General features: G+C 40.4%; 1 protein-coding gene across 1 annotated transcript in view; it reads left to right on the top strand.

The window, feature by feature from the left end:
• The window catches only part of SEMA3C (semaphorin 3C), a 167,151-nt gene extending 156,396 nt beyond the window's left edge, over positions 1 to 10,755 (top strand). Inside the window, exons 16-18 of the mRNA XM_048836494.2 lie at positions 391 to 458; positions 4,544 to 4,674; positions 6,435 to 10,755. Of these exons, the coding sequence (XP_048692451.1) occupies positions 391 to 458; positions 4,544 to 4,674; positions 6,435 to 6,848 (613 nt within the window). The 3' untranslated portion in view covers positions 6,849 to 10,755. The remainder of the gene's footprint in view (positions 1 to 390; positions 459 to 4,543; positions 4,675 to 6,434) is intronic.
• The last annotated feature ends 1,450 nt before the right edge of the window (positions 10,756 to 12,205 follow it).

The raw sequence follows: 12,205 nt of genomic DNA, 5'->3' as shown, positions 1-12,205 counted from the left end.
GTTGCTCCACTGTACAATAGAGACTGTTGGAAGGACATACTGCTTGATAGTGAAGAATGGATGAACCAGTTTGGATACAATGCAAACCAGTTGAAACCTTTCTCAGAAACCTGAATGCAACTCATCTTCTTTGAGTTAGACTCAGAAGAGTCTGCCATTTTCATGAATAGGGTCAATCTTAGCACCCAGCTCTGCTCCCATTGATTTCAGTGGGAAAACTTCCATTGGTTTAAATAGGACCAAGATCTGAACCTTATATGCATGCCAGTCGCAAAACATGGAATTGTTTACAGTAAGTCATGACCACTGATACTAATATATAATTTGGTGAATAGTCTGTTTTACAGTGTGGCTATTTTAGTCATAGTTTGTACTTCCCAAATATTACAGGCGGAGTCGTAGACAAGATGTGAGACATGGAAATCCTATGACTCAGTGCCGAGGATTTAACCTGAAAGGTACTGTAACTGAAAGATGATCGTACTGTTAACGAGCACTTGAACTTTCCTTCATGTGACTCATCCTTCACGTCAGCCATGTGGTTTACTGGTAAAGCAGCAAAAAAGCACAGTCATTTTCCAAACCTGAGATAGGTTTTTTTTCCTTAACATCCTTTCCTTGCATTTTACATGAAATGTTGCCTTTGTATGATAAAACAGCATGAGATATTATAAAGTGAGAGTCCCGTAGCGCTGACTTGAGTCAGTTATAGGGAAATTATGGTCTATTCTATTCCCCACACACTACTGCCCATGTCCTTTAAACCCATCTATTCCAATCTTGCACCTGATAATTATACTGAACTGTAAAGTTGTTGGGAGCTAGATTATGCTTTTGGGCATAGCCCTGAGCAAGGGGTGGTGTGTAAACTGCACCCCTCACACGTACCCCAGAATAGCCCCAGGGCGCACTGTGACTTGGACACCACTCTGAGTCATAAGTCTTCCTCTTTCCCCCTTTGCACTGAGGGATGAGTAAATTATTCCATTCCTTTTCATGAAGCATTTTACACCCTGATGTGCACCGGATCATCTACACTGCCCAATGAGTTGTGGCAGTGGAACTAAGGCGCCTTCCACTCCCAATTCCAAGCAAGGCCAAACAGGGTGATACCTATAATTTAGGCCCAGGTCATCAAAAGATCATAGAATATCAGAGTTGGAAGGGACCTCAGGAGATCATCTAGTCCAACCCCCTACTCAAAGCAGGACCAATCCCCAATTTTTTTTGCCCCAGACCCCTAAATGGCCCCCTCAAGCATTAAACTCACAACCCTGGGTTTAGCAGGCTAATGCTCAAACCACTGAGCTATTCCTCCCCTCCCCTCCCCTCCCCTCCCCTCCCCTCCCCCAAGATGACTAACTCTCATTGGTTTCAAAGGGAGTTAGGTGCCTAAATACCTTTGAGGACCTGTGCCTTACTCCATCTTCCTCTCCTGCATGGCTGAGTAAGGGCTGTGACAGTCTTGTGCTTTGTAATCCACACAAATTGAGATTAGGGGATCAAGATCATTTTCACCTGTAATTTTAATCCTGTTTTGAACTCTCATCCATTTCACACTGTGCCATCAGTAGTAGAGTTGATGTATTTTGATGGGATATGTCAATTTGTCAAAAACAAAACTTTTCATAGAAACATATCCAGTTCCAATGCAACTTCATCAGGAAGGTTTCTCAGGTCCAGGATGCAAATTCTAGGAAAAGAGAGTGAGATATCCCAAAATAGCCAATTAACCTGGTAGTAAAGATAACCAGGGTGAAGTCCTTACTCTGAATTAGATAGAGCAGAGGCTTAAACATGGGTCTCCTACAACTTGAATGAGTGCTCTAACCACTGAACTATTGACTAATCTTAATTAATTAGGGTGTTTCACTCTCTCTTTTCAAGGAAGTATTGGTGAGAGTGGGGAAAAGAAGAGCTAGGGTATAGGTAGGTGGCCCTTCTCCCACTTTTTCCAGTGTAATAAAAGGTAATAAAGAAACCGTAATTTAGACTCTTTCAACATATAATTTATATTTTAAGCCATTTTATGGCAAACTAATACACTGAGAAGAAAAAACATCGGACAATCACCAAAAAGACAAAAGAACTGATGTGAGCAAAATGTATTAGCAAATTCATAAGACAATTTTGAAACTAAGGCATAAAGCATGCCATGTTTTATGCCTCAACATTCTTTAACATGGGAGGCGTTAACATTTTTCAACACAGTGCTACATTTAAATATAGCGTTGAGCACCAATAAGTTTGTATGACCACTCTACATATATTCTGTAAAGGCTTTTAACCCAAATTATTGTTAACTCTTAGGGCTGTTCTCTCTCTCTCTCTCTCTTTCTCTCTCTCTCTCTCTCTGTCTGTCTTTCAGAGCACACATAACAAATAAAAATAATGTGCAATAGATAAGTTTAGTGAAAGGATGGAAGCATTTAGATACTACAATGCTATAGAAAACTGTAAAAACTGTAGAAAACGTAGACAGATAGACTCTCATATTCCTATATGACTCAGTCCTAAGGTACATCTATAAAACCCACTTTGGCCCCAGTCCTGCAGTAAGCTCCATGCATGCACAAAGGCCTACTAATTGCCAAATTAGGACCTTTGAATGCCAAGTACTTCAGGATTGCTTCCATAACGTTTACAATATTATTACTGGTTTCAGAGGAACAGCCGTGTTAGTCTGTATTCGCAAAAAGAAAAGGAGTACTTGTGGCACCTTAGAGACTAACCAATTTATTTGAGCATGAGCTTTCGTGAGCTACAGCTCACTTCATCAGTGAGCTGTAGCTCACGAAAGCTCATGCTCAAATAAATTGGTTAGTCTCTAAGGTGCCACAAGTACTCCTTTTCTTTTTGCGAATATTATTACTGTTGTTATTACAGAATCCAAAGTGTGCTAGGCAATTTACAGAAAGAATAGAAAGCTAAGGTTCCTTGCCCAACTAGCTTAGAATCCAATTTTAGACGTGACTCTATGACTGAGGGTCAGAAATAGGAGATGGGGGATAGAATGAGGAAAGAGAGTGACAGCCGTATGATGATGCTATTATTTGATTTAGGCATCTATGTCTAGGTGGTTCAATTTACAGTATTTATTTTTAACCATTACTGTTTACTCAGAAATAGAACTTACATTTCATGTAATGTTAGAAAAAGTAAGCCTTGGCCAATATTATTATTTGAGCAAACTAATAAAAAACTAAACACTTGTTGTTGGTAACAGACATTCACTCATCCATAAAGAGTGTGAAGTAGCACAATAAGTCTAGGTGATGATATAAACTCAACATATGCCCAAGTATTGCTAGAGTGTTATAAATCAATTGAAAGCCTGTCCAAGGAGAAGACTGGCATCATCTCCTTCTGTCTCCGGGTCTCAGTCTCTGTCTGATCTATGCTTTTCATTGGACTTTAGGTTTAGAGCTAAGTCCTGGCCTACCTATAGACGTAGCTGCACCAAGTGGGTGGGGGTGGAGTGACACTACATGATGTCTAAAGGTGACTGAAGAGCATCTTAATGCTGTTTTGAAAAAGAAGCTGTATTTGGCCCTTTTTAGCCCCCACCTCACCTCAAAATGCACATTCAGGGAACAGCTACAGGCCTAACTACATCCCTGGGGTAGCGGGCTGTATTTTTTTTGATGCTGGGGCATTGACAGGCATGTTAAATAGCTCACCCTCCTTTAGACTCATAGACTTAAGGTCAGAAGGGACCATCATGATCATCTAGTCTGACCTCCTGCACATTACAGGCCGCAGAACCTTACCCACTCCTGAAATAGACCCCTAACCTCTGGCTGAGTTACTGAAGTCCTCCAATCATGGTTTAAAGACTTCAAGTTACAGAGAATCCACCATTTACACGAGTTTAAACCTGTAAGTGACCATGCCCCATGCTGCAGAGGAGGGTGAAAAACCCCAGAGTCTCAGCCAATCTGACCTGGGAGGAAATTCCTTCCTGACTCCAAATATGGTGATCAATTACACCCTGAGCATGTGGGCAAGACCTGCCAGGCAGATACCTGGGAAAGAATTCTCTGTAGTAACTCAGAGCCCTCCCCATCTAGTGTCCCATCTCCAGCCGTTGGGGATTTTTGCTACTAACAGTCACTAATGGACAACAGAGAGCACTAGGATGATGCTCTGGCCTACTGCTACCTGGGAGCACTGGGTAGAAGAAGTTCCCTGTGCCCTTTTATTATTCCTAGGCTGCATAAGGCAGGATTTGACCCAGGATTTTCTAAGTGACCCACAAACAGGTGCCCAAATTTCTCAGAACAATCTGTGCCCAGAGCTGACATATTTGCAGTTTGATTTGGCCTGAAGTTTCTCCAAACTTCATTCCTTTTCTTTTATAGATTTCCCCTCCAAATTTCAGATTCCTGGACGTCTTCAGTCTAGCGAGTCTGAGACGGGGTGTGACTCAGCTAGGTTAAGGAGCCTTGGTTGCCAGTTTTGCTGACATGTAAATGTTTGCTTTCCAAGTCAGAATCAGGCATCTGTAGTACAATAGTCTTATCTGCCCCCTTTTGCTTTCTAGCATACAGAAATGCAGCAGAAGTAATTCAGTATGGAGTGAAAAACAACACCACCTTTCTTGAGTGCACCCCTAAATCTCCCCAGGCGTCCATTAAATGGCTCTTTCAGAAAGACAATGACCGAAGGAAAGAGGTGAGTAATGCAGCTCAGCAGCACGGATCAATCGAAGGGGGAAGGGGGCAAGTGCATTCAATCAGGGGGCTCAGACAGTCTAGTTATGATGAAGCAGGTTAGGAAAGTTGCATGAACATATTTTAGTGTTTTAGCTTGAGGAGGGCCAGTTCTCATTATACATTATAGCTGAGATTTTCAAACGAGCTTAAGAGAGTTAGGCACTTCACTCCAGCTGACTTTTAATGGAAGTTGGGCACCTAATTCCCTTAGAAAATTCTAGCCTACACCTATATTCAAAACATTAAGCAGAAACTCTTTCCTCTACAACAAGGTGATTGTAATGGGACTATTTGCTCAGTCAGAACATGCTGCTGATCTGAGGAAGCAGGCATAAAAGAAACAAGATGTGTAAAATCAAGGAATTAGGTCTGGTCACAGCAGCACCTTTGTGCAATAGAGAAGATAAAAGGGAGAGCGAGGGGGGAATGGGGCAGGTTTCCTTAGCAAGAAATTAGCTTGAGCTAAAACCACTTAAGGCTACAAGCATTTTCCCCACTGTGGTGTAATCACATTTTCCATTACTGCACGCTCCAAGGCTCTCAGGTTTCAGCACTCGAATGTACAGCATAGTGCTTTCCTTGAGTGATACAAAAAGGAAACATCATTTCCATTTCAAATCTGAAGCAGATATTCTTTGGAATAAAAAAGGAACTTCTGTTGTAAGAGGAAGACGGTAACATGGTGCAGGTGACAGAATATAAATAATGGAAAGTGTTAAACTCATGTCAGGCCACCCTGTGAAATGAGAGAGAGGACTAATAAGGCGTTTATTGAGTAAAACATGCTGTTTCTGAGGTATACTCGGAGAAGGCTCAAACCTTGTGCTAGCAACATAGAATCAATTCTTTCTTCCTTACTCAAGAAAAACATACACCATAGCTGAGTCCCCTTTTGTGTTTCTGTTTTGTAATTGTGTTGGAATAACACATGCTGGAATTAGTAACGGATGAACCATGAAAAGATCAAAGGGTTGTTTCTTTTCAACTAAACTGAATCTCTCTGAATTCTAAAATCTCTTTGCTTGAGGAACTGGGCTGGAAATTTCATGAGAATAGACTTACTCAAAATAGATTTCTGCAAAGCGTCATGCCATGTGAGTTGCCGCAACATCAAAATATTTAATAAAACACCATCGTCGACTGTCATAGGCATGAAACTAAAATTAAATAGTGTGCTGTGGAAATTTCTCCCAAACTCTGCAACACTGAAAACAGAATGACATCCTTCCTACAGCCACTTTTACACCATTGTATAGAATCTTCACCAGATATATAATTCTTTATAGAATTGCCCTCTGGTGCCAATACCCAATTAAAGCATTTACCCAACAGCCACCCAGTGTCCAGTAAGACATCAACCACCAGTCTTACGGGCTCCATCTTCCTTTCAGCAGATTTAGCAGAACACTCTGATGTTAGTGGGCAGGCTCCCCAGGTCTGTAATGCCAGTAGAGAAAAGTCTCTCTACCCCCAGGGGTCTACTCTCTTTGAGGTGGTTGAAAATCCTGCCTTGTGTGGCTCCTCCCAAGGACCTTGTCTGGCTTGATCTTCTCAAATGTTAATAGTAACTGTTGAAACTCATAATAAAGATAAAATTCAGATAAACTCTCCACAGAACAAGCTCCCCGTATGTGAAAAGAGAGTCACTAAAAGATATTACATGTGTCTTGAATAATTAATTGGCCCATAAGAAGTTTATTTTGCCTTTCGTCCTTGTAGGTCAAACTTAATGAAAGGATCATATCGACTGAGCAAGGACTCTTGATTCGCTCTGTCCAGGATACTGACAGAGGACTCTACCATTGCATTGCAACAGAGAACAGCTTCAAGCAAACAATAGCAAAGATCAACTTCAAAGTGTTAGATTCGGATATGGTGGCCTTCATGACTGACAAGTGGTCCCCCTGGACCTGGGCCAGCTCTGTACGAGCACTGCAGTTCCACCCAAAGGACTTCATGGGAGCTTTCAGCCATTCAGAAATGCAGATGATTAACCAATACTGCAAAGACAGTAGACAGCAAGGACAGCGCGGAGAAGAATCTCAGAAGATGAGAGGGGACTATGGCAAGTTAAAGGCCCTGATTAACAGCAGGAAAAGTAGGAACAGAAGGAATCAATTACCAGGATCTTAATTTTTTTCATTTGGAGCCTCAGATGTGTTTGTTCTCCCTGCAGGGGGCTCTTGTTTGTCTGTTGAGAGCATATTAAATTAAAACTAGTAAAGCAAGCCTGAGAAACTATCCTTCTCCCAGTAAAATGCAGTGTAACTTAATTAAAGAAAATATAAAACCAGCATTTTCTTTGTGAGATGCTCACTGGCACTACATAGGTCCCTATCGCAGCAGCAAAACTGAATATTTACCTTAACCCATTTGATATCCTGATATTTACTTACAGTTGAAGAGAAAGAAAGAAAATAAGTACATTAATTTGCAGTTTTGGAACTGAGCAGAACAGAAGGAGAGAGAGATAATTTGGGTTAAGATGGCTGTTCAAATGAGGGTGATGCCCAGGGGTTTCTTGCACTGCATTTAAGTCTATGAGTTTCTAATTGTTTACGGTTCAATGTTGGGTTTACAGTTTTAATTCACTGTACAAGTCATGTGAATGCATGTAGCTAAGAAGCTGGCAAAGGTAAAGTACAGTAGAAGTGGATAGTACAGAAAAAAAACTGAAGGTCAAAGTAAGGTAAAAGTAGAACAAAAGGGGAAAAATTGTTTTATACGTCAGGAAACACTGATTATTGTTCATAATATGAGTTGTAATACATTCTGAGATTTAATTTACCATATCTCTGCTCATATTGACATCAAGTAGCATATTGGTCCTATAACACTGCATAGCTTTGTAAGCAACATGAGGACTCTGATTATAGGTAACATTTTCAAAAGCATCTAAGTGACTTAGATACTTTAGAAAATGTTACCTTCCTGTGAGCAGAATGTGGATGTATAGTACAACATTTCCTCAAATACTAGAGCCACAGATTTCTTTTATGATGTCCCAAATGATAAAGGTTAGAGCTGGTCAAAAGATGTGGAGAAAAAATCATGAACATTTTTGAAAATTTCAAAAGCAGTATCTTTTCAAAGTTTTCCAAGAGAGCTGACTTAAAAAATGTTCAGAAACCTGCTTTCCAAAAATATTTGATTTCAAAAATTACCAGTTTTGATTTTTCCCCCCTTTCTTTCATCCTTTTCTCCTTTTTTATTAACCCATATGCTATTTGTTTCTGAAAAGGGGGAAACAAGATAATGGTTTAGAAAGGGGCAAAAAAGAAAACTGAAAAAAATATTTTTTGTCCAAAGAAAAAAGGAAAATTTCAAAACAAGATTTTTGGTGAAATTTTCATTTTCAAAAGCCGTTTTTCAGCAAAAACATTCTTGTTAAAAAAAGATCTCCACCAGCTCTGATGAAAATCATGATTTGTAACATGCCAAATAGAACTGGTTGAAAACTTGATGAATGTCTTTCTGTCCATCCATCCAGCTTGGTACAAAAATGTCACCATTTTCCAACCATCTGTAATGCAAAATATCAGGGGCAAATCCTGCTAGCCTTACATATGTGAGAAGTTTCCTGGAGTCCACTAAGACTACTCACATAGGACAGTTATTAGCAACAGATAGCCCCACAGAATATCACATGTAATGCAATGACACTTTACGATGGTCTGCAGCAAAATAAGCTAATTAAAGATATATTCAAACAAAATAACATAATTTTATGATGAATTGAGGAAAAATAACTTCTAAACCCAGAGGTGGTTTTCAAAATAAAATGCCAGCAGTGCTAATAAAATGATGCCTTCAAACAAAGTATCTATATCCAGTGGTTCTCAACCTGTGGGTCAGGACCCCAAAGTGGGTTGCGACCCTGTTTTAAAGGGGTTGCCAGGGCTGGAGTTAGACTTGCTGCGGCCAAAGTCGAAGCCCAAGCCCCACCACCTGGGGTTGAAGCCTGAAGCTTCAGCCCTGGTGGCAGGGCTCAGGTTACAGGCCCCCTGCCTGGGACTGAAGCCTAGGGCTTCAGCTTTGCCCACCCCCTCTACACACACACACACCCCCAACCTGGGGCGGTGGGGTTCAGGCTTTGGCTTTGGCCCCTCCTCTCGGGGCAGTGGGGCTCAGGCAGGCTCAGGCTTCAGTCTCTCCTCCTGGGATCATGTAGTAATTTTTGTTGTCAGAAGGAGGTCATGATGCAATGAAGTCTGAGAACCCCTTATTCTAATCATTATTATTTTAACTTTATTTTGAAACAGTTAGTGAAAGCTTTTGGGGCATGATTCTTATCCCACTTCCTTTGGTGTATATCAGGAGTAAGTCTACTGAAGTGAGTAGAATTACTTGAGATTTACACTAGTGTGATGAAGAATCTGTCACAGTTGCATTATTCTGATTTCAGATTGATGCGAATGGTATCAGTCAGGCATATTACCGTTGCCGTTCAGTGACAGAACAGCTGGGAAATATGCCTTGCTTCAGCAGATCACTGAAGCACAGGCTTATGTCCCATTGTCATCAGTGGGACCACTCATAATTAATTGCAAGTTTAGCACATGCTGAAGTGCTTGCTTAAAGGGGGATGGGATGGCTCATGCGCTTAAATCCGAGCCTGTACTGAAGTGCTTTGCTGAATCAAGGCCTAAATGCATATTAGTGAACTATGTACACTGGTGTATAGTGGCCTGAACCAAAGCCCATGGGAACCAATGGGAAGATTCCTATTGATTTAATTGAGCTTTGGATCAGGTCTCAAGAGCTGGCAGGGTAGATTCTACAAAGATTAAATAAAAATGAGTCAATGAAAATCAGTTTTTGCCAAATGTCTTGCAGTGGAGAAAATATCCTTTTGGTAGGATGGGAGACTTTCTGAAGATTCTATACTTAAGTTACAAACCAAAAAATGGTTTTGGGCTCCACAAAACAAAGCTACCTCCTAGACTGACATTAGTTCATATACTCTGTATACTGCACTTGCTCTTCCAATGTTATCCAGGAGATTCACGACACAGTTAGTAAAACATTAATGTCTGTTGTGAGGCTCGTAATTGATTCCAGATGAAATATGGCACTTAATAAGCATTTAAGGATACAATTTATTCTTTGAGTGGTTGACTACAGTGATATCTTAATAGGCCCCCATCAGGCCTCAAAAATGATAGTTACATTGTTTATAACTGAATATTGGCAATATGGGATTCAGTTAAAAACAATCAGCATAGCTCTGAGTTTCATATGATTATAAAATAATATTTTTAAAGCTGCTTCACATACAATTCTTATGGTATGACTGTTTAAGGGATTACACTTAAACTAACATTTTTCTGCTGCATGAAAACGTAAATGTATATATAACAAACTTCTGTCAATATGTAGCTAGTCCAGCCTCCCATGCTTTAGCAGGTCTCCTTTGTGTATAGTGTAGGTAGGGACCAGATTCTCAGCTGGTGTAAATAGGTGTAACTTCCTTGATGTCCATAGAACTACAGGGATTTATACCTGCTGAGGATCTGGCCCTAAATGTACAGGCTAGACTTACTACAATTTTATTCTTTTTAAAGTAGACACCCCCCCCCCCATTTGTATGTAACATGGACATTTAAGATTGTAATATTGTTTGTGCTATTTAATAACTTCCTATTTTGAGGATTACTGAATAATGTATATAATTTTATTCCTTTTTTTAAAGAAACATCTTCTAGATATAACTTTGCCAAATGTAAAGATAAGTTCTCTGTCAAGAACTCCATAAGTACTTTTTTTTTGCTGTTTTTATTTTGTGTAGTTTGTAAAGTTTGCTGAAATCCTGATTTAACAATGTGTTCCTTGAATCCTCAGTACTGTACATAAATGTGTTTCATTCAGAAAACCCTCTTTTTAAAAAGTGTAGGTATGTGTATAGTTCCTAGCATGATGAAACTGTCATTACAGTGAATATTCGTTATATCCTGTGAAAGAAAGAACAAAACGTAGTTTAACACAGTGATATTTAATTAGAATTATTATTTGCCTAACAAAATAAAGTGTGTTGAAACCACTTCAGAATTTGTTTTGCTTTTCCCTCTGTAGGTATTTGCTAACAACCAAAAACTTTCTTACTCATCAGGAGAACAGCTGTCCCATACATCTTTGCAACAAAACCATGCAAAACATGCTGGTTTAAAGATTTGTAATGAGTCTTTTTTTGCCCTCCCTTGCTCACACTTAGTTTAGTATTATTGGTTTCTTAGAAAAGTCTGGAACTTATCTAAGGGCAAGATTGAAGCTCTAGGAATGAGCATCATGAAGGATCTCTGTACCCCATCATGACATGAAGGAAGATCAGGCTGAAATTTTTCATAGACTGTAATTTGGCAGCAAATTGGTTTTTGACAGAAAATATAATTTAGCAGGAAATTTCTGTTTTGAAATTTTCAAAATTTCCAATTTTTTAACTAAAAGGATTTAGAATGGGGGTGAAATTGGGGAGATAGTTTTTCCCCCCTCCATTTTTGTTTCATTGAAAAAAACTGAAAAAATTCAGTGGAAAATTTCAAATGAAACATTCTTGTTTGGAATTTTTGCACCAATGATATAACATTTTTCAAGCAGCTCTAAACGAGGGACACAAGGCCAGAACGACAACTCGGAGTCACAGTTCCTTCGTATCTCCTGCCTTGTTGCTGGGTGAAGTAAATTGCCCCTCCCCGTACCACACAACTTTCTCCTCCATGGCACCATGTGCTATCTCAGCTGTGATGGCCAGACACCTCTGCCAAGCCTTTGCTGCCTTGATGTGGGAGCAGTAGAGGACCTACAGAGCCTACTTTCCCGCTTGGGAGCTGCCAAGGAAGCAAGGGAAGGGGTTTTACTCCACATTACTTGGCTGCAAAGAGCTGGGACACCGTCTAAGAGACTATTTATGTCAGGGAGGTACTACTGAACTTGAGCGACAGTGGCAGAATGAGAGCACAATCACCAACCTATGTTGGTTGAAAGGCACAATAAATGGTGAGTAAACTTCAACCAAGTTTTGAGGGAAGGTGAGTTCAGGTTTGAGGGAATGTGAACCTCGGTGTGATGCTTTCTCAGGGTGCCCAGGACGGTGAGTCTCCTTGCTACCCCCTTGCCTCCAACTAGAAGGAGCACGGCTGGTGCTTACCTGGGTGTCAGCTTCCTGATACCACAGTCTGTCAGCCACCCAGTCTCCTCAGGGCAATGCCAGCTCTCACTATGCTCTGCAGGTTAACAGTAGGTGCCCCCCAGACTCTGAGCCTCTGTCACTGGCTACTCACAGAAACACCAGGTTTGCTGTCCCCAAGAGGACAGTGTACACACCACACTGAGGATCAGCTCCTATACGTATCACAGCACCGACATATATTTATAGTGAAAACAACCATTAGTTTATTACCGAAGATGAAGATTTAACAGCTCGTGAGTAAGGATAATGATGGAGACAGAAAGGTTACCTATAAAACAAAATCTATAGATGCCTTAGAATCATA

This window comes from Caretta caretta, chromosome 1, assembly GCF_965140235.1.
Source record: "Caretta caretta isolate rCarCar2 chromosome 1, rCarCar1.hap1, whole genome shotgun sequence".
NCBI classification, from domain to species: Eukaryota; Metazoa; Chordata; order Testudines; family Cheloniidae; genus Caretta; species Caretta caretta.
Note: the sequence above shows the minus strand (reverse complement) of the source record. Positions and strands in the feature narration are given on the sequence as shown.